At 49.3% G+C, this 27,935-nt stretch overlaps 2 protein-coding genes across 2 annotated transcripts; both read right to left on the bottom strand.

Moving 5' to 3' along the window:
• Positions 1–12: 12 nt before the first annotated feature.
• Positions 13–14,326, bottom strand: DHX36 (DEAH-box helicase 36). The gene is made up of 25 exons (XM_054282716.1): positions 14,120–14,326; positions 13,693–13,814; positions 12,599–12,800; positions 11,881–11,919; positions 11,014–11,184; positions 10,457–10,536; positions 9,491–9,565; positions 9,193–9,359; positions 8,568–8,649; positions 7,974–8,114; positions 7,390–7,492; positions 6,989–7,076; positions 6,089–6,144; positions 5,915–5,979; positions 5,308–5,451; positions 4,704–4,821; positions 4,160–4,258; positions 3,527–3,700; positions 3,151–3,237; positions 2,420–2,503; positions 2,223–2,322; positions 2,047–2,137; positions 1,532–1,652; positions 821–973; positions 13–198 (listed from the first exon to the last, which is right to left on the bottom strand). The coding sequence occupies exons 1-25, from the start codon at positions 14,324–14,326 to the stop codon at positions 13–15; spliced, it is 2,955 nt and encodes a 984-aa protein (XP_054138691.1).
• An 863-nt stretch (positions 14,327–15,189) lies between these two features.
• Positions 15,190–23,411, bottom strand: GPR149 (G protein-coupled receptor 149). The gene is made up of 4 exons (XM_054282717.1): positions 22,476–23,411; positions 21,268–21,460; positions 20,279–20,676; positions 15,190–15,738 (listed from the first exon to the last, which is right to left on the bottom strand). The coding sequence occupies exons 1-4, from the start codon at positions 23,409–23,411 to the stop codon at positions 15,190–15,192; spliced, it is 2,076 nt and encodes a 691-aa protein (XP_054138692.1).
• Positions 23,412–27,935: the final 4,524 nt, after the last annotated feature.

Below are 27,935 nucleotides of genomic sequence, written 5' to 3'. Positions count from 1 at the left end.
CTCAGGGTCGGCTCAGCTGTAGCGCTCGCCCTGGAAGCGCGGCGCGAAGTTGCGCACGCCCTCGTTCTCCTGCGTGGTGATCAAGTCTATGATCGCTGTCAGCACCGCTGTGTCCCTGCTCTTGATGTCATCCCAGTCCACGGGATGGGGGCTCTCTATTTTCTCTTGTAGAAGGTCATCCAGTTCTTTTCTCAGTTTCTGGGAAGTGTTGTAACAAAGGAAAAGAAGGAAAAAGGCAAGAGATGGATGTTAGAGCTACACACAGCATCAACACAGAGGTTCCAGTGCCTCGGGCCCCTGTTCTCCCAACCTTTACACCTGCTCTTCTCCCCTCAGTTCATCTCCACACTGCTATTTTCACAATCAAACACTCTCAAAACCCAGGCTCTTTGATAAGAGGTGACCACCTCTGGAAGTGATGCCTCTAACAGCCCACCCAGCACTTAGCTAACCACCTCAGGATTAAAAAGGCTGCTTTAAAATAAAAATAAAATTTTAAAAAAGAGTCCAGTATGATTTTTGGGATCTAATATTAAAGAGTTCTATGGAACCCCTTCCTGTTAACTGAGGAGCCCCACTCTCCTGTTCCCACATCTGTGTGGATATCTCCTGTGCTGACCAAGTCATCCCACACTATCTGTGCAAAATTAAATCTCTTTTGCTTACTCTGTGTGCTAGAACTGCTTGCTGGGAGTGCATTTCTAACATCATCTCCCTGAGTGATAAATCAATAGGCCCACAGGAATATCGAATCCAGAGATCCCTAAGCAGAACCAGTGTTACACTGAGCCTTCCAGGTACATGATTTTGAAACAGTTACCTTGACCAAGTTTGCTATTTTTTCTGGAGACTGGAAAACAATCCACTCATCCACAGCGATGGTGTCCTGGTCCTTATCCTTCTGAATGGATATATCCCCTCCAAAGAACAAGAGGCAGTATGGGGACACCTCCGTACAATCATACAGGTAAATCTGCACAACAACAGAATTCTCTGATCACCCTCAGATTATCTCCAGTGCCATCAGTAATCCTTAATGAGACTCCTACAGATTTCCAGAAGACCCTTACTCAGTTACTCACAAATTCTAAAGAAAAGCAACTCAGTTAAAAAGAAGTTACATGAAATCAGATTGCACAAGGGCAAAAATGGTCCCAAGTCTTTCAGTCTTTCACACAGTGGTGAAATGAAACCAGATGCTCCAAACAATGAGAGGAAAAAACATCAGCATATTGAGAAGTGTTAAGACTGTATTGAAATTAAAAGAAAAAAAAAAAACACTAAAAGAATTTACACCTGTTACTGCCAGACCTTAAAAAACCCAAATCCTCAAAAAAACCCCAAGAACTAAACCACAGAAGTTGATTATTTGTGGTACAATACCCCAGTATCACAAAGGAAATAATCTGATGGTGTGTACAAGGAATGGCCTAGGACAGGAAGGCCCCACAACAAAGGCTGAACCCTGACCCACTCTCATTAAGAGGGGATAATAAAACAAATGAACCCCACAAGCACTGCTCTGACTCACGCTGCTGGTCCTCATCTTCAAATGGTACACCAGCCAGTTATAATGGAACTCTGTCTCCTCCACATTCACTGATTTGGGATGGATATTCACTGATCCATCTGTCTTGGTGCAAACTTTCACCCTTCAAAGAAAAAACAACAACAACAAAAGAGTCTGATAATACAAGAAGTGATAAATCAACAGAGCAGGATCCCTGGGGTCTCTTTTCCCAAAGAACCAGGAGTGGCAGTGTTTGAAGTGCTGCTGTGGAACCCCTTTAGAGCAGTGCTACTGAGGTGTTGTAACATTATGCATGGCTTGAGAAGGTCACACAAGTTAGTTCAGGTGTTAGCAGGAATCCAGATGTTAAGAAATCAACAATCCCACCCTTCTCAGAGGAAGGAATGCACAACCATGACTCCAACTCTAAAGTGAGATTCATTCATGCCATTCACTCAAGCCACTGCTTCACCTTGCCAAATTATGCCATGCAGAAAACACCCTGAATACAAACCAACTTTAAAGCAAACCCTCACATTTTTCTCTTTTTGCTGAAGCTGGGCCGGATCTTTGCCACCTTGGGATACAGGCCAGCACAGATGACTGCTTTGAGCAGCTTCTCATTACCTGCAGGAGAGAGCAAAGTGAGTGAGGCACTTCTGCAAGCTGAGATTTCAGCTGGGATAAATGCTCCCTTTCCCTCCATGGTTACCTGAGTTGGTGTTAGATTTGGGATCCTTGGGGTTTCTACTATTCACAAACCCAGCTGCAAGGAGATGCTCAGCAAACTGCCCTTTCATGTTATGCAGCATCTAGGAAACAACAAACATTGCACAGAATGATGCTGTGCCAAAGGCTCCTGCTCTCCCCACACACAGGATCCTGTGTGGCCCTGGCAGGTGCTGTTACCTGCATGGTATTTGAGGACAGGAAATATTCCCAGCAATAGTCCTTCTCATTCCTGAAACCACAACTCCGAGCCTCTTCCCAGCCCTGGGAATGAAAACCAGAGGTGTAAGGGGTTTGTAAGTGAACCTACAGGCTTAAGGACAGCCAAAACTGGAGGTCATCAAACAGTCACATATTCCCTACCAGGGAGAAAGTAACTCCTTTGATCTCTCTGTATGTGTGCACACACCACAGTGCAGAGAAACACAACTGCACAACATGCTGAATCACAGCCTTCCTTTTGCCCTGGTGGGCAGTGATACCTGGCTGTGTTTGCCACAGCACCCACCCTTTGATGGAATTAACAAAGTTAAAGTTCTGGGCAGTAACTTGGGTTTTCCAGGCTGTTTATTTCCTCCTCTCCTCACCACAACACAGTACAGCACAACATCCCACACTCTGAAGTTGGCTTCAGCCTCTTGTAGAGGCCAAGAGTGAACAATTTCAGCAAGGTAACTACAGTACTGTGTTTCCTTTGTCTTTTTCAGACTTGCCCTCCAGAAGTCAGGTTACTGAGCCTGGAGACAGATTATGCAACACTAGAAGGGTGAAAATCAGTTTGGTTTTATGTTTCTGTAGAAGCCAAACAAGAAAGCCTACAGAGCATAAGCTGATCAGCTTTTTCCTTAGGATCATCAATATTATTAAAATTAAAATTCTAGAAGAAAAAAGCCACATGAAAGCATGCTTACAGTGAAGGCATTCACCACAGTCAGATGGTCGCTTTTCGAGTTCTTTGACAGCTCCTTTCTTCTTGCATCTGCGATTTTCTCTTTGCCCTAAAAATCAGAACCTACATAATACCTAGACTGACATGACAGTTCTCTTCTCCAAACTCAGGTACATCTGTACAGCAGTACCTTGTATGTAACACATGAAAATTATAGTTATTTCAAATATTCCACAGGAAAAATGATAATTCATAGTATACAAAGGCAACTCACTAGTAAAAATGTAATTACCATGACATTAACGAAAGTGCTCTTAAACTATAACACCTCACTGAGTCCCAGCATCCTCCTGAGATTCTTAAATTCCCACAGGTAACTGTGGTCTGTGAGACTTTACCAGAGGGATGACAAAAGGGTCCTTGAAGCTGAGGCTGGCTGCAATGGTCAGCACGGGGTCCAGGCAGCAGAACAAGGCTCCAAACAGGATCATCTTCCCAATGTGTGGCTCCACGGGCAGCCGTGCCAGGTGCACCCCCAGGGGAGTCAGCTCCTCCTGCCTGTCCAGAGCATTCTGCCAGCACGAGGGCAGAGAGGGAACAAAAACACGCCATGTGAAACGGGGAGCACTTCCTTGGGGCACAGGTATCCCCCACTAAAACCCAAACCAGATGTTCCTATCTATGGCTACAACTCATCTGTACAACTACCACCAGAGCAAGGAGCCAGCAGAACAAACGTGCCATGAACCTCTCCCTCCCCAGCAGCCAAGGGAACAATGACACCAGGTGCTCCTCCCACGGGCTCGTTTGTCTCCAGCTCCTCACTGAAGTGCAGGGCCACGTGTGTGTCTGGAGTCCTTTACAAAGCCCCTCTGCAGCACTCTGCAGGGCCCCAAGCACCATGGATTGTGCAGTGAGGGTCCAAGGCTCTGTGCAAGGGGAAGGGGCTGCAATGCCCAGAGCTGTGCAGGCACCCCTGCCTGGTGACACCCACAGTACCACGGCTCTGAACAGATGAAGCAACACTTTACCAGCTCCATGAGGTGATTTATGGCCAACATCACAGCATCACGAGAGGGGGGGTCCATCAGTTTGCTCAGAAAATAGGCAATTCCACCAAGCCTCAGGATCTGAAAGAAAAATCACAACAAAAGCCTACAGCAGCTGGAGAAAGATGGCTGTCTAAAACTGGTTAGCAGTAACCACGCTCATTGAAGTAGTGTGAGTAATTCACAGCCCCAGTTAGAATTTCTTGGGTTAAGAACCAAGGACAAAAAATTTACTAGTGATGGAATTTACAGCAGAAGAATCTATTCTTCATTCAGTTCACTTACACATGGCAATCCTTCTGCTTTTGTAAGGAATTCAATGCAAACTGCCAAAAAGGAAATTCACACCAGTTCTAAAACGACTTTGTAGTAAAATTCTTTTAAGAGACCATATAAATTGACTCACTGGCATTCTCACTCTTTTGGATGAACAACTCTAGGCTCACAGTTGGATTAACTTATTCTCTCACCATTTATCCCAATGGAAAAATAGGTAATAAATGTTTTTGAAGATTCCTGCCTTTACCTTGATTTGTAAGCAGAGTTCTTCCAAGGGTGTCCTCAGGATCTCTGGTAACTGATAATCATCCAGCAGGCTGGCACGCAGCCCGTTGTACAGATGGTAACAGTGGCCTGGCTGAACCCTGCAATGATTTAAAGAAACTATTCTTTTGGGTTTGGGCATTTGTTGGGGTTTTTTACCAATGAAACTGAGACATTATGGGTCTGTTTCTTACAAAGAGCTTCCCAAAACTCCTCCAGGAATTAGAACTGAAGTGTATTCAATTGTAAAACCCATTTCAGTCTTCTGAAGACCCATCAGCAGGAAAGAGGCATAGAGAACACAGAAATTAATTTTTACACCATTTCCACTTTACTGTATCAGCCTCATAAATCAGGTGTGAGGGCAATGACAAAAATTACAACAAAATGCAGGACACTCTTGTATAGGAGGGAAACTGTGGAGTTAAACACAGCACAAGTCAATTCAGCTTCCTAGGAAGGCAAGGAAATCATTCCCTGCCCAGGAACAGGAGCCAGCTGTGCCAGCACATGCAAATAATAAAGAACCTTCAGCACTGTGGGAAACTCAACATCCCCAAACTTCCCTAAGCACCCCCTGCTCCTACCTTCCTGCTCGACCCTTCCTCTGCTTGGCATTGGCTTTGCTGACCCACTCTGCAGCCATGGTGCTGATGTTGTTCTGGGTGTCAAAGTGAGTCTCCTTTATTTTCCCCCCATCTATAACGAACACCACGTCATCAATCGTGATGCTGTTGGAAAAAAAGAGGGGAAAAAAGCAACTTTTCACCTTTGCAAGTGTGACCTAGGATTGGCTTTGGCCTCTCTTTATTCCCTCCCAAACAGAGTCAGCAATTAAAAAAATCTGTCTTTGGAATTTCATTAAGAACTATGTTACTGATTTATTCTCCTTGGTCTGGCAGAAGTTCCCACTTGCATTCTGAACAGAGGACAGGCAGCTCAGATTATCCTGTACAAATCATTCTAGCAATTGTTTAGTATTCCTGTAGTTTAACTGTTCAAAACAACAGAGTTGGCTGGATTGTTTAAAACAATTATAGGAAAACTCTGTTTAGTCTATAAATATTTCTAAACTAATGGCACAAACACAAACATATTTTCAGGAACACCAAAGAGGCTTATACTTTAAATCATCACTTCCATTTATTTTGTTAAACACATAGCTTTCCTGGCTCTGGGCAGCCAGGCACTTACCTGGTTTCTGCAATGTTGGTTGCAATCACAATTTTCCTGACTCCTGGCGGGGTCTTCTTGAACACCTGTAATTATCCAGGGCCCATTTATGTCTTTGCCAAAAGCAAACATGCGCTTCATTCTTTTTTTTTTTTTCTTGTAGTTGTGAAAAATTGCAATAAAAGAGAAGCATACCTGAGTCTGGTTAACAGTAGGCATCAGTGAATGCAAAGGGATGATAATAAACCTATCTGAAAGTTAAAAATCAGTATAAGATATGGTTTAAGCACAGAAACTTCCAATTTTACAGGAAAATCTATTAAATCAACCATGCAGAACAGAGAAAATAGGCTGCAAGTCAGGCTACTGCTTCTTGCTCTGAGATCACAGGTATTTGTATCATAACAGCAAATTCTAAAGTAAAAAGGTATAAAGCCTTTTTTATGATGCTGTAACATGAAGAGTTGAGACAATATGTGAAGTTATGTATAGTAATTCAGACTTCCTTTTTAAATTCTGTAGTTATTAAATAATTGGTCAAGTTTAATACAAAAACTGACACAATGTTCCAATGAACTGGAATTCTGCACCTATGAATGTACACAACCACACTGCAAGTCACCATCTGAACAGCCAAGAGCCCAGCTAAGACAGGTGAGATGGAAATAGAAGAGATGCAAAAGGACAAGTTAAATGTGTCAGACAGGCACAGAGTACTCGAGAGTTTGTAAGAAATTCTCAAATCAACAGGACTTAAGGGAACGATCAGCAAAGCAGGGGAAGCTGCTCAAGGATGAAGCACAGAGGAAGCACACACAGAATGGAGTTTAGTTTTGGATGGGAGCTCTCCCAGCTGCAGGAAAGGACAAGAGGAAGAAGATGCAGGTCAGGTTGTTTTTCAGACTGTCACTCCCACAGTGAGAATAATGAGTTGTTGTTGGCAGAGGAAAGGACACCAGACACACAAAAACTGCTGAACACCCTGGAGAGGAGACAAGGGAAAAAATGAATCCAGCCCAACTGCAGCAACCCCATGCAAAAGGAGTCTGCCCCCAGTGCCACTGCCAGAAGTCCCACACAGAGTTTGGGTTTTACCTGACTTAAACATGACTTGAGACATCAAGAGCTCATGCAAAGTGCTGATGTTATCCCAGCCTGGCAGAAACACCAGAATTGCACCATCCTACGGGGAAAAGAGGCAGTGAAGGGAAGAGAGGTCAGAACACATCACACACCGCACAGAGAGCCAGCTCCTTGCACACTGACATATGGTGGGCATGTGAGATCTGAAACCTCACTGACCCAGCCTGGTACAGTCTGTCAAGGGTTTGTTTTTTTTTCTAGAAAAGAGCTACCTCCATGTATTTATCTGAACATAAGAGTAGTTCAAAACTGTTCAATTACTTAGAAGAGCAAACAAAAACTTCTCTTCTTTCTGTGTGACCAGCCAAAGCCATTGCCAGCTCTGGCACTGCCCCAGCTCAGTCCCACTGTACCTCCTCTTCCAGCACAATGTGTCTGATCAGTGCTGCTATAAGGTCCAGGTCCACCTTGTCATCATCCATCATTTCCAAGGCACTGATTGTGCTTGCTGAATACCTGCAGCAGGGAAAGCACAGACATGTAAAGCTCTGAGTGAGCCACCCAGCCATGAACCCACCTGCAATCAGCTCAGTTCTCTGAGCAATTCCTGCACCTCCAAAGGGCTCTCCGCATTTAGTTCAGTGTGATTATCGTCAGTTCAGAACTGCTGAGGAATTACCATGCCATGACTGAACTGTTTTGAAGCACTTGCATGACCTCCCTCCTTCTCACTGATGAGCCAGGGACTGACAATTTGTATTTAGGTAACGAACTGAAATTTAACTTGAACAACTCAGAGGCAAAGGGAGCTAATCCTGCTGTCTCTAAAGCACTTCAGTAGCTGCCAGACAACTGTAGAGACAATTCCATCACCATTTTCCACAGCAGCCACTATCCCACTGTTATTAAAGCCCAGCAACACAATACAGCACTAATTTATGGTTGTCACTTCAGAGCTGCCTGTAAACTGGAAGCAGAAGAGAAACTTGGGCCCAACCTGCCCTGCAGCTGCCTTAGGTAGCCCGGCCACTGCTGCCTGTAGATCTCCTCCTTCTCCTCCTTCTCTGGCCTGCTCATGTGGCCCTGCATGAAGCCCCTCCTCCAGTGCAGCCGCCGGTCCGTCTTCTCCGGGGTGTACCTTTGCACAGCAGGAGCAAACACAATTCCATTTGAAACAGGGAATTTAGAGCAGCTGCACAGTTCTCAAACCATGGACAGTATGCTGTGCTTTAGCTAAATCATGTGTAAAAATCTTCAGTTTCTCTTCTGACAGAAACCTTACAAAAGCAGGGACCAACCCTAGTAAGTATGAGAACATGTAGGGGAAAAAAGTGAACAGCAACAAAGACTAGCTTGATTTAGAGACCTGAAATTTCACCACAGCAACAGAGAAACTGTTCTCCCCCTCAAGCCAATATTCCCAGGTAACTGTGTGCCACCTGTAATTACTGTACAGGGCACCCTTTAGGAGGTTTTCTGTTGAAAAATACAGGCAACTGTTCTTTATGCCAAGTTAATCTTTGAGCATACACACACTAAGCTAAGCCCCCCCATAATACTCTCTGAAATGATGTTCAGAAAAAACACTTGCCTCAACTTCTCAATGACATCTTCGAGCAGATATTCCACCACTGGGAAAGTGAACCCAGGGATGTGAATCATTGGGCAATGGTCTGTGGAGGGAGGCAGAACTCAGTTTTAAAACCACTGATGAAATACTGCACTGAATGAACAGAAGCAATAAACATTCCTCACTAGCTCTGCAATATAGCTGCCATGTCTACAGGACATTTCCAGTTGTCAGGGAAGGTGTCACATTCACCCCCAAGTAAGGCTGCTGAATAAAAAAAGGACAGGGAGCAGGCAGTATTCTGCACACCACGATGTTCAACTGGTTCCAGCTACTGGAAAAAGCTGGGAGACTGAACAACTCAAAGTTCAATCTGCTTGCCCCCTCAGAACAAGAATGCTAAACGTGGTAAATATTTACTAGGAAAACACTCTGTGGATTCTGTTTCCATAAGGTGTCTGAAAAGCAAAACCAGAAGCAATGAGATAAAACAGAGAAACTGCATCTCCAGCAGCTGGCAGGTATTTGTAAAACTGAAGTAATTTCTTCCTTTGATACAAATCAATACTATCATTCAAGAACTGCACTATACTCTGAGAAGCCTAAATTACTTAAGAAGAACATTTCTAGGAAGCATTTCACCTACCAAAGTACTCGGAAAACTTCTCTGCATTTAAAGTAGCACTCATCAGTATGACTTTCAGATCCTGCCGAACATTCAGAAGATCTTTAATAATGCTCATTAAAACATCTGATTGAAGATTTCTTTCATGGATTTCATCAAGAACTACATGACTGATGCTGGACAAGTGCCTAAAAAGAGGAGGGGAAGAAGTTAAACTTTTGCTTTTAGAAAAAATAAAAAGCAGAGCCATGACTGTTTGGAACAGCTCAGGACTCATTCCATAATTGCATTCAGTGTCTCATTAAACAGGAGCTCTTACTTATCTGACTGGAGCCACTGCAGGACAATTCCCGTGGTACAGTACAAAATGGAACCTTGTTTCCTTGGCAAGCGGCTGAAAGAGACACAATAAAATAAGAACTCCTCAGTTTTCCTCTGTATTTAACAAAGTGCTGTAAAACCTGAAACCCCAGCTGCAGGTGCCATTGCAGACATGATGCAATGTGCCTCGCTGCCTCCCTCACTCACAGCACAAGGAATTGGGCCACTGCTGCATCACCTCTGTGGCTGGGGAATGGAGCAGGGAGAGGCCCTGGCTTCCAGGCACCCTGTGCCATCCCCTGCACACTGAGGTGCTGATGCCCACCTCCTGCAGCCCTCCAGGCTCAGCACAGAGGGCACTCACACGCACAGCACTGGCAGCAAAGAGAAATAGCAGAGATTCTATGAACCCCAGGTAAAATGCTGGGAGGGCTCAGCTCTCCTCTCTCACCAGCAGTTTTGCTTCAACAAATGGGTTCCCTTACGTGCTGGTACCACTTCAGATTTTTCAATTATAGCCAACGACAAACGTAAAAGCTTTTGCTCTGCAAGCTCCTGTCCCTGCACCTATTGCATGGTCCCAGGGAATTGGTCTATAAATACGTGTAGCAAATGCACGGCTTTCCACAGAAATATGGTTTGGAGCATTCTCCTCTTTAGCATTTTCATTTTTTCTTGAAATTCATTGATTAGGGACATCAGTTTTATTTCTGCCCACAGCAGAACCTTTTACAAGAGCTGAAAACAGGACGTATTAGACAAAGCCTAACTTAGAATAGTCACTGTCACATAAAACATAGTAAATGCACTCAAACCTCTTCCTAAAATTCAAAAACCTTATCCCTTCCTCGCAGGAATTCCTTCAGGGGAAAATACCAGCAGGAAAGCAGTTCTTTCTTTTTAGAAGTACTTTTCAAATGGTCTCCTTTGGATAACAAGAGGCCCCTGCCATGGAGCTGCTCACCTCTGCAGGCGGATCTGGTACCCCGTGCTCCTGCCATTGCCACAGCTCTCTGCCCTCTCTGCAGCCACTCTCTCAGCCACCTGAGGGGGACAAAGAAAATCAGGCTGATCTCTGACTGAGCTGCTCACCATAGGAACACCTGATTCTGAGAGGTTTGTAAATAAAGAAATGCCCTGAAGAGCACCTTTTCTCCTCCCCTGAGAGCAGCAACCCAGGGACAAGACTAGAGGAACACAGGGCATTAGTAGCCCATTCCCCTTTCAGAGCTTGGCCATCTGACACTGAACTATCAAGGAGAGTAACTACAGAGCATTTGAAAGCCAGATTCTTTCCTGCTCATTAACACACCTCTAGAGGGCCTGACACTGCATTAGTTTGTATCTTAGTGGGCATTTGCACTGCCCAAATCCATTAAACCCACAGATGTACCCCATGACTAAAGCCAGGGAAGAAGGAGGCTGCAGTGCCAGTGCTCCACAGACACCGAACCGTGTGAACAGCCGGTCAGTGCAGGTTACCAGCACTGTTATTGCAGCAGCCTGGGCAGGGGCACTCACGGAGATGGCGCTGATCCTGCGGGGCTGTGTGCACACGATCCTGCAGGTGGAGCCCAGGCCACGCTCGATGTGGTCGTCCAGGATGAACTGTGTCACCTGCGTGGTCTTGCCGCAGCCCGTCTCGCCGCTGATCACCGTCACGCGGTTGCTGTTGATCAGCTTCACCAGCTCCTGGCCACACAGAGACACAGCTGTTACTGCTCTGCTGCTGCAAACACACTGCGGAGGATTCTCACAATTCCCTGCTCCTGTGGGATGAACTCTCAGCAAAGTGTCTACGTGCTCAGCTGCCTCCTGTAATGCTACCCAAAACGTTAAATCTCACAGAAGCCATTTCTGCACATTTGCACTTCACGTGTGTAGGGTTTAAGGCATGCTCAACCTCAACACTAGCTTCAAATGCTTTAGACCCTGTATGAAAGCATCACAGAAGAACTAAAATGAAAGCCTGAAATACATTTTTAACCTTTCTGCTTCCTGCTTGGCTCCTGTAGATCTCTGGAGGCTGAACACAAGAATTTGCCCTGCTGGACTCCAAGCCTGCACAAACTAAAGGTTTTCAGCACAATATTTTAACATTTCTTGTACCAAGAAGAAGTTTCCCAGCCTCATCCTCCCCACCCCAAGGACTGTTAAGGACAGTATGACTATTTAAAGAAACCAATCCTAACAGCAAGGACATTATGGCAAATAGAGGGACTGCAGGAAGGAGCTCACTGATCACCCACTGAGCCTGCAAAAGCAAACATATCAGAATATTCCATTTCTACTGCATGCAGGGGATATCAGCCTAAGAATTAACATCAATTAATAACAGCCCCTGCTTTGGAGCACTGCACCACAGAGACTCTCTCAATGCACACTCACCTCTCTCATCCCGTATGAGGGCAGCTTCTCTCGGAATCTCTGGGGAAAAAGAAAAAATGTTTCTCTTTAAACATCTTTTCAACACTAAAGCAATAGAATAGATTTCACTTCTATTAGATTTCACCCTTTAGTTTGGGCTAAACTACAAAATAATGACAAACTGCTTGGCCACACTTGTATAAACACAGGCCCATGGGAAATAACTTTAATTCCATGTGTTGTTTCAGTTTCATTCAATTTAGAAAAATTATTTCAGCCCAACAGTTAAGTACACAACAAGGCAGGTATATACAGGTGCAAGAGCAGGGCCTGGTATGGAAGAGAGAACTGGTGTCCAAGGAAAGACAATTTTCTGTACATGGCTGTTGAAAACAAAACCCCTGTTTTCAAAAGGCCATTCCTTCAGAGCCCAGTGCTGTGCTTTCAGTTTCAGACATAACTGCAGGGACACAATCCATATAAAAGAAAGAGACACCCACCCAATAGAACAACATGTCAGGTTCAAATTCCAGATTCTAACTGTTTCTGAAATTTGTCATTTCCAATTTTTAACCACTGTTCTATCAATAGGTACGAATTTTATGAATTCTAAAGATAATTTTTAGCAAAAGTAACATCATGACGACTTTCTAGTAAATTATGAGGGATTACATTTTGAGGTTAGCTTAATTTAAAAAAATCCAGTTAAAAGTTTTCAACTTAACACAGGGAAAAGTACCTGCATTTCAATATATCTGGGATCAGATCTCTTCTTCATTAAGTCTTCTTTAAGTTGTTCGTCTAAATCAGCATCCTGCTCGGTTTTTTCACAGAGGAATTCCACATCCAAATCCAGGGATGTTTTCTCCCAGGTTGGTATCTGTCTCACAGGAGCTTTCTCAGCATCTGGTTTCACTTTGGCAGGCTGCTCTGGAGCAGGGCTGGAATGACAGAACAGGAACTTCAGATTCCCCCAGCTGTGCCTGGCCACACGCAGAGTGCAGGTAATTACATCCAGCAGTTAATGAACTAACAGTCCATGGGAACAGAGAACCACAGAATGGTTTGGGTTGGAAGGACCTCAAAGCCCACCCAGTGCCACAGCAGGGACACCTTCCACTGCTCCAGGTCCTCCAAACTCCAATGTCCAACCTGGCCTTGGGCACTGCCAGGGATCCATGGGCAGCCCCAGTTGCTCTGGGTCTGTCACTGCAGCGAAAATCATTAAACCAAAATAAAGTCTCACACTACCAACCACCAAAACCCTGACATCAGGATCTAAGAAACAACACGTTCTTTTGTACCAAACAAAGCCCCAAAGCAACAAAGCATCATCAGAGAAGGACAGCTTGACCCACTGCCCCATAACTGGATCCCTCACCAAAGGGAGCCCCAATCCCCTCATTCAGCACACCAGCCTATTCCAGCTATTCCTGCAAACCCTAAATGACTCCAGAACAGACCCTGCGAAAATGTTCCAAGACTGCACAATAACTGAAAACAGAAGACAAAATCCATCTCTGGAAGAGTAATTCCAGAGGCCAAGAGAGCTGAAAAGTCCCATGCATCTACTGTAGTAGGCCTTGAGATGAGTTAGAAGTTTTATGAGTTTAAGTAGAAATTCAACACCCTAAACTCAGCAGTAATTAAAGAGTTTTACAGCAATGACTACAACCATTTCAGTGTGACAATACATGTGGAGAAACTGGAGGATATTTGTTGAGCCAGTACACTCAATAAAGGGAAATCACTTCTGACACATCTTCCTGACAGCTTATGGAAAGTTTGTGCAATTCAAAGTAAATAAATGAACTGGTAATTATATCTCTTTACCCTTCTTCATCCCCGGACCACCAGGACATGGCTTCTTGCTCTTTGTCGTTTTTAGTCTGGACAGAATTGAGCAGCTGCACGATTTGCTCTTCCCGGCGCTCGTCCATGCGCACCACAGCTCTCTAGGGCAGAAAGCACAGGGTCCATCATCGGCGGGGAGCCCGAGCACCCCAACAACGACCGCAGCAGCTCTCACACACCGGCCCGCCGCTCTGACCGGGGCTCCGGGCACCGCTGCTGTGCCCAGGGCTCCGGGCACCACCAACAACGGCTGCGGCAGCTCTCACACACCGGCCCGCCGCTGTGACCAGGGGCTCCGGGCACCGCTGCTGTGACCAGGGGCTCCGGGCACGACCGGACACCTCCGGCTCTGCCTGCGCGGAGAGGCACAGGCCCCCGCCCCAGAACGCGTCCCCGCGTCCCTCACCTGCTGCCGGTCGGCGTCCCGGTTCTTCTGGCCCTGCCTGCGGGCGTACCACAGCCCGATCTCGCGGCCCTTCAGGTGGCTGGGATGCCGTCCCCGCCCGCCTCCGCCGCCCGCCGCGGAGGAGGCGGCGGCGGCGCCGCCATCGCTGCCGTGGCCCCGGCCCCGGCCGCGACCGCGGCCCCAGTCACGGCGCTGCTCGTAGCTCATGGCCGCGGGTGCCGGCGCGGCTCAGCCCGGCCCGGCCCGGCGCGGCCCCGCCTCATCCGCCGGCACCGCCCGCCTCATCCGCCGCCGTGCTTCCGCCCGCTGCCTTGCAGAGCACGGAGCCCGGGTTCGAGTCCCGGCTTGAGCTAACCCACCCGCGGGGCCCCGGGTTCGAGTCCCGGCCCCACCTAACCCAGCCCCCGGCTCTCGGGTTCGGGTCCCGAGCCGACCGAACCCACCCGTGGGACCCCGGGTTCGAGTCCTCACCCTGACCCCCCCCGCTGGACCCGGGTTCGAGTCCCCAACCGGCCGCTGTGTTGCAGAATTGGGAATTTGTGTCGTTTTCTTAGTGTTTGAATTCGTATACTTTCAGGCCTAATCAAGAAAACAGATTTAATCCGTGAAACAAAGAGCAGCCAGTGCTGTCCAGGTGTTAGAAAAGTATTTCTAGTAGTATGTCGATTTAGATACTGACAAGGACTGCAAGTGAATCAAAACTGCTGTAACCTTCCACATGTGGAGCTGCTCCCTCGTTTCCACAGGTTCCTGCAGACACGCCACCCAGTGCAAACAAACACCAAAGCTGGGGTTTGAGATTTTATTTAGGATTCCATTTAGACACACATGTGCCTCAAATAAATAGGTATATAAATAAATAACTTAAAATCCACTGTGGAAAGCTGTAAAGCACTTGAGTATTTGTTATCCCCTTGATACAGCATTAAGAGTTCGAATTGATTCAACAGTGCACCTAAACAAAATTTGCATGATAGGACAAAACCAGCTGATACCGTATTTGCTGGGGTAAGTGACGGACAGCAGCACCGCCTGTCACAGCAGCCGGGGCGTGTGGATCAAACGCTGTTTTAGCTGCTGCCCTCCCGCTCTCGGTAGGCTCTGTTCAGCAGCTGGATCTCCTCCTGGTACCCCGCCCGGGCCGAGCCCTGCTGCTGGCTGTTGCGGCGGTGCGCCTCCACGGTGTCGGGGATGGAGATGCTGAAGTCGCTGTTGGACGGCACCAGCAGCGAGTAGGAGGCGCTTTCGCCCAGCTCGCAGCTCACGAACCGGTTCTCCTTGCGGGAGTAGCGCAGCGAGGGCGAGCGGGCGTGCGCCGAGGACTGGCTGATGCTGCTGACGATGGACACGGTGTCCAGCGCCTCGGGGGTGTCGCAGATCTCCAGCACCTCCAGGTGAATCTTCACGCTCGCGTCCGCGAAGCCGGGCTCGCCCGGGCTGGGCTCGTGCCCGACGCTCTTGGAGCGGTGCACCTCGATCCTCTTGGCCGCGGGCGCGATCTTGTGCCCCTCCGAGCTCACCTCGTACGTGGACAGCGAGAGCGTTTTGCCGCCGGGAGCCTGCAGGGACACGGTGCCCTGGAAGGCGCAGAGGGGCACGGCCAGGGCTCCGCCCGTGCGCTGCGGGGAACAACATGGTTAGTGATGAGATCGCCCAAAACCCGGCAAAATCAGCCATTGTGCTGATTGCCCAAAATACGGCAAAATCAGCAACTGTGCTGAGATTGCCCAAAATCCTGCAAAATCAGCCATTGTGCTGATTGCCCAAAATCCGGCAAAATCAGTTACTGTGCTGAGACTGCCCAAAATCCAGCACCAATGGGGCACTGTGGTGAGATTGCCCAAAATCCAGCAAAATCAGCTACTGTGCTGAGACTGCCCAAAATCCGGCAAAATCAGTTACTGTGCTGAGACTGCCCAAAATTCAGCAAAAATCAGTTACTGTGCTGAGATTACCCAAAATCTGACAAAATCAGCCACTGTGCTGAGACTGCCCAAAATCCAGCACCAATCAGCCAGTCTGCTCATTTGCTAGCTCCTCTCACTGCCTGCTCCTTGAAGAATTTTACACACTTGGTATTATGACTTGAAAGAGTAGTGAAAAGCTTTTTGTGGTATTATACACCTCAGTGTATGAAGTCCCAAGTGCCTGTAACTGACTGTGAAATCTACAGAATATGAAAACCAGAGTTTAAATAAAAGCTGATTCCTTCAGTGCACGGTTATGTCTGGTTTAATCAAACTCTTGGATCTGCCAGACTGAACATTCTCCTGGAGGGAGAATGAGCAATCTCCACTTGCTGGAATGAGCACTCTAGGTCTGGAGAATGAGACATTTCCAATCACTTTCTGAAAGTGCCTCTTTCTGAAAGTCTTCTCAAGCTTTCTCTTGAGAAATCAGTATTTACTGTTAAAGTGAAAACGATCCATCAAGGCTCCTCTGTCGCTGCCCAGTCAGTAACCAGGGAGACACTCACTGAATGCTGTCATTTCCCACTTGAACAGCTCCGTGGAAATGTTCAATTCCAGACACCTTTACCTGTTTCTAAAGTACAGAATCCATTTATCAGTGCAAACCACAATGCTGTGCCCTGGGGAGCACTGTGGATAAAGTGCTGGGACTAAACCCATGGTTATGGGGCCCAAGGGAGGGATAAATGCATTTATCCTGGGTTTAGGTACAGCCAAGTAGCACTGATTATTACTGGAATTACTATTATTAATGAGAAAAGAAAGTGACCTTTATCTTGTCCTTGATCCCATTATTAATTACCCATTTTTGCTTCTCAGGACACATCCATGGCAGTAAATAGGAATAAACAGCAGACCAGACTCTGCTGGTACACCGTGTGAAGCAGTGTCCCAGTGAGGCACAGGTGAAGCACAGGCAAGGCACAGGTGTGTCAGCAGTGTCCCAGTGAGGCACAGGTGAAGCACAGGCGAGGCACAGGTGAGGCACAGGTGCAGCACAGGTGTGCCAGCAGTGTCCCAGTGAGGCACAGGGATGCCAGCAGTGTCCCAGTGAGGTACAGGTCACAGGACTCTGTTCCTCCTCCCTGGGACAGGGCTCTGCACCAAGGGCACCCTCAGCTTGTGCCCTGTGCCTGTTGCTCCCCTGGGCCCTGCTGCCCTCCCAAACAGAAATCCAGCAATCTGAAACAGCTCTGGGCAGTTTGTATTCCTAATTACTCTGGTCAAACACAGCTTGAGATGAAAAGGTCTATTTTTAGAATGTCTTCAGTAAGGATCCTGGCTTTTCCTTTCCAGAGACAATGAGTTTTCTGTTTGTTTTAAAACAGAGGCTTCGCCTTCCACTTCCCTAAGAGTGCAAATTAGCTGCAGTGAAACTAATTGCTGCAATGATTTGCCTTTTCTGAGGCTGGGTGCAGCACATGCAGAGCCCGGGGGTGTGGCAGGAGGAGAGAAGCTCACCTGAGATGGGCTGAGCCCAGCACTTGCCACGGCCTGCCTGGTGCAGACAGAGCTGGATTTGTGTCTGTCAGTACCAGGGGGTGCAGCAGAGCCCCAGGGTGAGGACGCCTTGGAGGGAAGGGCTGTGGGAGCTCTATCCAGCCTTGCCCTCCTGGGCACGTGTCCCTGCTCTCAGCACTCCTCTGCAGCCCCAGAGAGAGCCAGGGGCACTGGAGCGGCAGCAGGAGCACCACGCACAGGGCACGTGCCTCGGAGCAGGGTGGGGAGGTGAAGGTGAATGTGACATTGATTTCCCAGCCACAGGAACCTCTGTGGAAATCAGGAACACGTTCCAAGCAGCTGAGCAGGAAGGGCCCTGTTGGGCAGAGCTCAGCACACCAGCAGGGCTGAGGTGGTGCAGATTCCCACCAGCAACGGGAACCTCCAAGGCCATCCCCAACTCAGCTTCTGTGCTGTGCCTGGCGTTCCAGGGAATGCTCACAACCCTCCTGCAGCCAGGGAGAAGCTGTGTGTTTCTCATGTTAAACACTCCTGCCTGCACTGCTCCTCCTCAGTGAGGTCACCTGCACAGCCTCCCCCTCTCTTTCCTTGCAGGGCACATAAGTGGGTCCTGTGCAGCCTCTCCAAAGAGTTTCCTCGAGGCAACCCACAGATGAGGTAGAGAAAAATAATCAGCAAGCCTGGAACAAACTGCCAGCCTGGGAAATTATTGTTGCCTGAGGGCACTGAAGCACAGACAAAATAAGACAAGACATATTTACACTCAATCTCTTTAGGAAGGGAGATACACGGGTATTTTATGAGATGTTAAAGGTATTTTTCAAAACTGCAGCCGAGCAGGGGTTGGAAATGACAAGTACAATTTTCTCTCTCCCTCTCCATAACAGCCATCCTATCATATATTCAATAAACCCTGCTGCCTCATTCTCCCATGCCACTTTTATTCCAGAGAAAACACTTTGCTGGAGCAGCTCTTTACTCACAGAACAGGCAATGAAGAGCCAACCAGCTCCACAGTCATTGCTGCCACCCCAAGGAGGTGCCACTCTCCAGGCCCACAGCTTCCAGAGGGAGCCAAAGCCATGCCGGGTCCTGTCTGGCACCTGCTCTTCAAACACCAAACCCCATCAGACTGCCTGGTCCCACATCTGTGGGGATGGCTGATCCCCTCCTGCTGCCAGCTCTTACAGCTCCTCCTCGTGATGAGAAAATCAGCAGCCCTCCAGCAGGAACCACTGTATTTATGGGCTCTCAGAGGAGCCCCTGTATTTATGGGCTCTCAGAGGAGCCCCTGTATTTATGGATTCTCAGAAGAACCCCTGTATTTCCTGCAGAAGGATGAGGCCAGTCAATGCTGGAGGTCTCCCACTTTAACACATGTAGGAAATGCAGAGTGATGAGAACAGAGTGACTTCTCTTAGACTTTGGGACTTCCAGACATGATGAATAAAGGAGATGGTTTTCAGCTTATCAATGTGTGGCCCAAATTGATCTTTCATCCAGCATAAACCTGAACAATGCATTAAAGTTATTTTTACAGAGCTCGCAGGGGTTTCAGGCCCTGCCCTTTCCCAGCTGCAAAGCAAATGTCAGCTGTGAAGCTCCGGCAGCTCCTGCTGAATGCCAGAACCAGCAGAGCTGTGCCTGCAGACCTGGAGCTCTCACCCCACGGGAGCTGCAGTGCCTGGCAGTGGGCTATGCCTGGGAGGGTGTCAGAAGTGGATGAGCTGTGACTCTTTGTAATGCAGGAAGGGAAGAGCATGTCCCAAAGTGCCATACAAGGCCCCAGGGCACATAAAGCACCCCAGGTCACTGAGCAGCTCACACAGAGCTGCTCACACCTGCTGCAGTCCCACGGCTGCAGCTGAACTGGCACCAGGGCACACGGGGAAAGGAATTTTATAATTTTGTTTTAAATCATCTGGAAACTCCTACAAGGAGCTATGAACCTGACACAGTGATTTTATTAACCAAGCTGAACGTGGCACATGAGGCCTTGGCAAGGACTGGTAGATTAAAACCAGGCTGAGTCACCACTCCCTTTTGCCCCCAAACGCAGGAATTCTTCTCTGCACACTGCAACAGAGTGAGCAGTGGTGTTTTTATGAAAGGGATGATCAGTCCCATTTGAAATATCAGCCAAATTCCTCCTGTGACTCAGATGATAAACTTGTGTTTATCAGATGGAGAGAGAAGCCCATATTTGAATACAAAACACACCTTATGCATCTCCTGTGCTTGGCAGAGGCTGAGCATGAGCTGATCTGGCTCTGAAATCACCCTGCTTGGATTAGGTGATTAGAGATCCCTTCCTAATGAAGCCTTCCAGAGCTCCTGTCTCACAGACTTCACCTGGGCTCTTACCCCACTCCCACCTGCAGCAATGCCCAATGGCCACTGAATTCCACAGTGGAATTCTCTGGAAAATATCATCTTTTGGAGAGAAACTTCCTATTCATTAAAGTAACATAATTCATACTTACTTCTTACCATACACAAATCATGCAGGTGCACACAAAATAAGAAAACCCCATGATTAAGAAGACAAGTGAGAAATTATCGCAGGATCAACACCTGCAAATAGGTCTGTGGTGACTAAACATTATTCAGCGCCATGTATGAGTTTTACTGAAAAATGGGATTAATAGAAGTATCAGTGTCAGTGAAAATCATTACTATTTCATAAGGAAACCCTTATTATCAGCAAAGAAGAAAACTGCTCCTTTACCTGCCGAGGGTTCCTCTCGGATCTGCTCCGGCACCACTCCCAGTCCGAGAGCTCGGGCGTGGGGCTCTCCTGGTGGCACAGCCTCCACTCTGGTTCTTCAGGGAGCGGGCCGGGGCTGGTGTCCTGCTGGTCCTGGCAGGGCTCTGTGCCAGCCCTGGTGCCCTGGCAGGGCGCTGTGCCAGCCCTGGTGCCCTGGTGCCCGTGTCCCTGTGCCCCTGTCCCTGTCGGTCCCAGGCTGTCCCTGCCTCTGCCCGGCTCCCCGCAGGCAGAGCCCACCAGGCTGGGGTAGGACGAGTGTTTGCCACCCCTGCTGGCATGGGGAGGGCTCTCCAGGGAAATCCTGTAGATGCCACAGCCCTGCTGGAACGACAGGTTGAACTCAAAACCGCCGCGCTTGCCTAGGCAGGGAGGAGAGGAACTGCATTAGGAGTTGGGATCAAAAAGAAAAATGAGATTGCAAACATAATGCAAATGACATGTTAAAACATGGAATAAACAGGCAATTTTCCCTCCATTACAAAAATGAATTGTTGAGAAGAAAGACTTGTGAGAAGGAGCTGCCTTCTAGATGAACTGCAGTCGTTCTCTCTGGGAAAGTGGCCAGAAGGGCAGCAGGGGCAGCACAAGCCATTCTGCACCTAGATGTGTTTAAAGCAGGTGAAAGCCATGCACTGGGGATGGCTTTTCTCTAAGATTCAGGAGTTCTTTCTCCCTGAACAAGCAGGGAAAGTCAGAAATTTGTCCACTGATGGTAGGGGATTTTCACTCCAGAGAATGGGAAACAACTCCCACATCCTCAGAAATATTTAGCCCTTAACATTTGCAGTTGAGACCAGATGATCCCTGTGAGCCTCTTCCACCTGACCCCCTCTGTTCCTGCAGCTGTTTTTGCACAAAGCCCAAGGAAAAACAGGGCTCTAGCAGATGCCAGGAAGGTTACCAGGGCAGGTGTGCAAGCTCTGTCACACCAACAACCCTTGCACACTTACTTTGGGCCCCTGGTGAGCACACTGCATGGGAGCTGCTCCTGCAGTTGATGATGCAGCCGCAGGGCAGGTGGAGCCAGTGCTGGGACAGCACAAACACCGGGGTGACTGCAGCAGCCAGCACCGTCAGCAGGAAGCTCAGGGCCTCAAAAGAGAGGCTCTGCAGCCCAGTGATGTACTGGACAGCCATGTGTATCTGAAAGGCAGAGCATTTTGAAATGTAAATCACTTTGGGCGCAGGAGACGCTTCCAGGAACAAGGAGAACATCTCGCTGCAGATTGACACCACTGTAGGACACAGATTGTCATTGGTGTTGGCTGAGGACAACACTTGTGGCTCCAACAGACAGCAAACACACTGACTGCTCTCCTCTCACACTGCATTTCTCAGAAAAACCCTCACTGAAGCTAAATATAGCTGCTGAGCCCCATTGAGCCAGCCAGTCCCATGTGGCACCGAGGAGCCCCAGCCTCACACAGCCAGGGGCAGGGGTAGTATCCCCTGTTCCCTGTTCCCAGCAGATCCCTTTCCCCATGTTCCTTGTTCCCAGCAGATCCCTTTCCCCGTGTTCCCTGTTCCCAGCAGATCCCTTTCCCCACGTTCCCCATTCCCAGCAGATCCCTTTCCCCACGTTCCCCATTCCCAGCAGATCCCTTTCCCCATGCTCCCCATTCCCAGCAGATCCCTTTCCCCATGCTCCCCATTCCCAGCAGATCCCTTTCTCAGGTTCCTGTTCCCAAATTCACACACATGCCCACAGCAGCACTCCTTCCTGCCCCAGCACTACAGGGTTTGCAAAGGTGCCACCAAACTGCATTTTTCTGCCAAAACTCCTATTTTTAACCCAAAGGATGTGTCTCAGAGGACAGGACAGAGGGGCTCTTAGCTCAATTCCCAGCCCCAGAATGCTGAGCAAGCCCTGTCCCACAGCTGGCAGTACCCAAGGGGGACCTTACTGCCCTGGTGTTCCTGTGACATGAATGATGTGATGGGAGAGTGTCAGAGCCATGAACCAGGCTCTGTCACACCCTCTGGCACCAGTGGAACTCCTGCAGTGACACAGGCCTGCTGGAGAGCCCTTCTGCTGGCTCAGCTACCCTACGAGGAACAGCTGCACTGGCCACCGTTCGTGTTTCAATCCATGGCCCACAGGTGACGTTCCACTGAAATGTAAGTGAGCATTGCAAAGTGAAGCCATCGGAGAATTTACCATCATTGGCAGCCAGAGAAGGACTTTGGTCAGTGCCAGGATCAGGGAGAATCGTTTCTGGGCCAAGCCCACGGTGGAGCTCCGGCTCTGGGTGCTGCTCTCAGCCGCACCCTTCCCAAACACCACCTCCGAGGCTTGGGAGGGCTCCGGGGCTCTGTCCCCAGGGTCCAGCAGCGGCAGCCGAGGGGCCCCGCAGCCCCAGGGAGTGCCGGGGCAGCCGCAGCCCGCAGAGCCCCGCGGGTGCCCGGTGGGCAGCACCTGGGGCTCACCTGAGCACAGCAGCTGCAGCGAGAGGGGCACGGCCAGCGCTGCCAGCAGCGAGAGGCACAGCGAGTACACGGCCAGCACCAACAGGGTGTGGGAGCTGCCGCAGTCCCCAAAGCAGCCCCAGGACGTGGGGATGTACCTGCCCCAGCCACAGAGAGGCAAAGTGCACAGCAGCAGGCTGACGGTCCAGATGGCGAGGATGGCCCATGCCGCGCTCACACGGAGCCTGGAGGAGCTGCAGCTCGGTGTCCCCGGCGTGCTGAGGGTGTAGAAGTTGTAGGAAACGATAAGAGACCCTTTCAGGTTGCTAGAAATGCCCTGGAATAAATACAAAAACGCGGAGGTGGTGCACAGAGGCTGGGGGAGGACTTCACTTGACCACTGCATGAGCATGAAAATAATCACTGGCACGATGCTGATCAGATCATCTGCTGCCACAGAGGTCACAATCCACGAAACCGTGCTTTTGGTCTGCAGCTTCAGCAGGGAAACCAGTGAATAAATGCTGCCCAGAAGGGCTGGGAGTGCAATGGCAAGAGTCAAGCAGAACAGAAAGACATTCCAAGTTCTCTGCTCACTGGGCTTGTCCAGAATGCTGTGATGCTCCGTCAAGAAGCTCGTCCCATTGAGTGACAAATTACCAGGAGTCACTGACATTGTCCTGGGCATGTTTTCCTTTGCCTTCTCACCGATTCTGCAAGTTTTCACCGGCTGAAACCAGAACTGTCAGCTCCACATCGCAAGTTTCTTTGTTTTCCTAGACTCTCTCCTGCGGCATCTGATGAAGAAATATTCGGGTGGCATCACCCCTAATCACCAGAACTCATGCTGTCAAAAAGCCAGGCAACAATGAAGCAGCAAAGGCGCTGAAAAAAAGAAATTGAATTCTTCAAGATCGTTCCGGTGCTGTCAGATGAACTGGGGCCGCTCGGGTGTCCCCGTGGCGGATGGCAGGCGCTGCCTCACTGCCGAGCGCGGCTCGGCGGGCAGAGCACGGGCAGAGCACGGGCAGAGCACGGGCAGAGCACGGGCAGCGCCGGGAGAGGCTGCGGGAGCTGCCGGAGCTGCAGCGGGCAGAGCGCGGCCGTGCCCGGGCTGGGGCAGCCCGAGCAGCATCGGGAGAGGCTGCGGGAGCTGCGGGAGCTGTGGCGGGAGCAGCGGTGCCCGCAGGATGGAGCGGGAGCAGCGGTGCTGCCAGCCCGGCAGGATGGAGCGGGAGCAGCCGTGCCCACAGGATGGAGCGGCAGCAGCGGTGCTGCCAGCCCGGCAGGATGGAGCGGGAGCAGCCGTGCCCGCAGGATGGAGCGGGAGCAGCCGTGCCCACAGGATGGAGCGGGAGCAGCCGTGCCCGCAGGATGGAGCGGGAGCAGCCGTGCCCGCAGGATGGAGCGGGAGCAGCCGTGCCGGGAGCAGCCGTGCCCGCAGGATGGAGCGGTGCCGGAGGATGGAGCGGCAGCAGGGACGCTGCCAGCCCGGCCCCTCCCGGCTGAGCGGCAGCATCAGTGTCCCCGCCAAGCCACACCTCCGCCGAGCAATGCCGGCTGATGTCAGCCCGGGATGGCAGCCCAGGATGGCAGCCCGGGATATCAGACCAGGATGGCAGCCCAGGATGCCACTGCCCAGGATACCAGCCCAGGATGTCACTGCCATGGTTATCAGCCCAGGATGTCAGCCCAGGATGGCAGCGAGGTCACACCCGGCACTGAGCAAACCCAGCCATGCCACACTGCTCAGGAACCACTCCTGCTGTGGAGGCTCCAAAATGTCTGGGGCATGTTGGAGAAAAAGACAATGCTGTGCAGTCTGTGACAGCACACCACGGTGGGAAACTGCACAGGAAGGATTAAAGGTAGCATCCACACTGCTGAGGAAACAGTTATCCCTTTCTGAAGGGAGGGAATAAAATAGAAGAGGGCATATGCTTGGAGTGACCCAGCTGTGACCCCATCTGGAAGCAGCAGAAAATCAGCTGTGTACGTGGGACCTTCTCCAATAACGATAAAATTGATGTCTGCAAGAGCCATGTGTAAAGCTGCACATTTCCCTGCCTGCTGTGCATTCCCAGGAGCTCTGCCGTGGGTTGTCTCAGCCCCTCATTGCTCCATCTTTACTCCCCCACCACCTTCTCTCTCACCCAGCTCCAAGCAAGGCACAGGGAGCAGACTGGGAAACTCAGCCCCAGGAGTGTGATCAAATTGAGTTTTAACAACAGATTGAAAGGTCTGGAATCAAATTTTGCCTCTGGAGAACCAGGAACATGTGTAAGAACACTGCTGGTTAGCACTGCTCTTACCTACACCCTGCATTTGATAAGGAACCTTCAGCCTGGGCTCCAGGGCTGCCCCCAGCTGTAATTCCTGGGAATCTGTGCCTTGGGAAGTGCCCTGGCAGGGGCGGAGTTCCACGTGTGTCTGAGGAAGGGATGCTCAGGGGAGGAACACCTGACAAGACAGAGCTCTGCACCCTGATCAGGAGGTGTCAGATTCGGAACATGTGGAATATTATATATAATATATAATTATACATATATATATATAATATATACAAGACAAAGCTCTGCACCCTGATCAGGAGGTGTCAGATTGGGAACATGTGGAATATTATATATAATATATAATTATACATATATATATATAATATATACAAGACAAAGCTCTGCACCCTGATCAGGAGGTGTCAGATTGGGAACATGTGGAATATTATATATAATATATAATTATACATATATATATATATAATATATACAAGACAAAGCTCTGCACCCTGATCAGGAGGTGTCAGATTCGAAACATGTGGAATACTATATATAATATAATATATACAAGACAGAGGTCTGCACCCTGATCAGGAGGTGTCAGATTTGGAACATTTGGAATATTATATATAATATATAATTATACATATATATATATATGATATATACAAGACAAAGCTCTGCACCCTGATCAGGAGGTGTCAACTTCGGAACATGTGGAATATTATATATAATATATAATTATACATATATATATATATGATATATACAAGACAAAGCTCTGCACCCTGATCAGGAGGTGTCAGATTCTAAACAAGTGGAATACAGAAAGATCCATCCAGAAAGGAAGTGCAGAGCTATGCCTCCGACATCAACTATTTATTAATGATTCCAGTCAAGAGAAAGAACTCATGAATACTTTAATGAGATTGTGAGGGGAAACGTCCCAAAGACGATAAAATCACACTTAGCAAACAGCCTTTGGGCTGCAGGGACGGTTCCAGCCTCTCTGATGTGAGGTTTCTGGGACTCAGATAGTGACAGACTGCAGGAGCCAGGCTGGGTGCCAGCCCAGGCTGGACAGAGTGTGTCAGCATGGAAAGCCCTGCCACAAACACCCTCCTTCACCAGCCTAGATGGAAACCATGGCTCACTGCCCCAGAGACGAAGGTTTCAGAGAAAGATTAAAGAAATCATGCTTGGGAAGGAGGCAGAGTGTTTTCAAACACTGAATCTTTTCAATTCATGTGTTCATCTTATTCCCTGGGGCTGATGACAAGCTGGGCTCTGTGCTCACAGGGGAGTGGAGTCCATCAGTGTCACTGTGGGTAAAGCAGTGTCCCCATCCCTGGGACAGCCAGTCCCCATCCCTGGGGACACCCAGCCCCTCCTGGGAGCATCACCTGGGGACAGGGAGGGACCTGGGAGCTCTGCCCTGCCCAGGCATGGGCAGGGAGCAGCTCTGGCAGCACGGAGCTCTGTGCTGCTCTGTCAGAGTGTCAGGGGGTAGCTTGGTCAGGACAGACAGAGATGAGAGATCTCTGAAGCCAGGTCAGGAACTTGGGGTTCATTGCAGAGGGCCTGGGTGCAGGGCCCTGTTGGGATTTGGGGTTTATTGCAGAGGGCCTGCGTGCAGGGCCCTGCTGGGATTTGGGGTTTATTGCAGAGGGCCTGGGTGCAGGGCCCTGCTGGGATTTGGGGTTCATTGCAAAGGGCCTGTGTGCAGGGCCCTGCTGGGATTTGGGGTTTATTGCAAAGGGCCTGGGTGCAGGGCCCTGCTGGGATTTGGGGTTCATTGCAAAGGGCCTGTGTGCAGGGCCCTGCTGGGATTTGGGGTTTATTGCAAAGGGCCTGGGTGCAGGGCCCTGCTGGGATTTGGGGTTTATTGCAAAGGGCCTGGGTGCAGGGCCCTGCTGGGATTTGGGGTTCATTGCACAGGGCCTGGGTGCAGGGCCCTGCTGGGATTTGGGGTTCATTGCAGAGGGCCTGGGTGCAGGGCCCTGCTGGGATTTGGGGTTCATTGCACAGGGCCTGGGTGCAGGGCCCTGCTGGGAGCTGCCACAGCTCAGAGCAGGCCTGAGAGAGGAGAGGAGGAGAGAGGATGAGAGGGTAACAGAGTAAAAGAGTAAGAGAGCAAAAATGTAAGAGAGTAAAAGGGTAAGAGAGCGAGGTTCCTGTTACAATACAATAAATCTTCTGGTTTTGGAACTTGGGGTTCATTGCAAAGGGCCTGGGTGCAGGGCCCTGTGGGAGCTGCAGCCACAGCTCAGAGCAGGCCTGAGAGAAGAGAGGGGGAGAGAGGACGAGAGGGTAAGAGAGCAAAAAAGGCAAGAGAGCCAAAGCATAAGAGAGAAAAAAAGGTAAAAGAGTAAGAGGGGCAAGAGCTAAGAGAGCGAGGTTCCTGTTACAATACAATAAATCTTCTTCTGTGTTGAATATTCTAATTCTCACTAACCAATCTAGTACAATACACAAATCCTACAGCATTTCCATACAGCCTATAAGAATCACTACATCACCACACTGTGTTACATTTCAAACCCTAAAAACTCCTCTTTGGGCCCCTTCTGCCAAGCTGTAGAGTCTGCTCTGACCCTTGGGCCTGTCTGCAAGCAGAGGGAATTGTTCCATCCAAAGGGGATCACCTTCAGCTGGCCACCCCATTGTTTTCCAGTTGTTCAGTAACTGAGGGATCTCAAAGCTTACTTTCATTTCAATCTCACTTATAGTCTCCATTTCTCAAAATCTTTTGCCAGACAATCATATTTATAAGGCTTTCCTGTTCCATCTTCCCCAGCATCGCTCCCCACAGCCCGGCTGCTGCTCTGGTTGATTTTGTTTTATCAAACATCTCCCACAGCCACGAGCAGACAGGGCTCCCATCAGGCTGGGTTTGTGCAGAGCCAGCCTGGCTAGGGCTCAGAGAGCCGAGAGACGAG

This window comes from Melozone crissalis, unplaced genomic scaffold (assembly GCF_028551555.1).
Source record: "Melozone crissalis strain CALT ecotype California unplaced genomic scaffold, PUWL_Pcris_2 ptg000034l_1, whole genome shotgun sequence".
Classification (NCBI taxonomy): Eukaryota; Metazoa; Chordata; class Aves; order Passeriformes; family Passerellidae; genus Melozone; species Melozone crissalis.
Note: the sequence above shows the minus strand (reverse complement) of the source record. Positions and strands in the feature narration are given on the sequence as shown.

Coding starts and splice junctions, on each gene's coding strand:
- DHX36 (XM_054282716.1), bottom strand. CDS start 14,326: ATGAGCTACGAGCAGCGCCGTGACTGGGGCCGCGGTCGCGGCCGGGGC. Junction 2,138..2,222: donor CAAATCTAACACCAACTCAG/GTAACCATGGAG, acceptor TCTCTCCTGCAG/GTAATGAGAAGCTGCTCAAA. Junction 199..820: donor AAATAGCAAACTTGGTCAAG/GTAACTGTTTCA, acceptor AACACTTCCCAG/AAACTGAGAAAAGAACTGGA.
- GPR149 (XM_054282717.1), bottom strand. CDS start 23,411: ATGCCCAGGACAATGTCAGTGACTCCTGGTAATTTGTCACTCAATGGG. Junction 20,677..21,267: donor GTGCTCACCAGGGGCCCAAA/GTAAGTGTGCAA, acceptor CTCCCTGCCTAG/GCAAGCGCGGCGGTTTTGAG. Junction 15,739..20,278: donor CCGAGAGGAACCCTCGGCAG/GTAAAGGAGCAG, acceptor TGTTCCCCGCAG/CGCACGGGCGGAGCCCTGGC.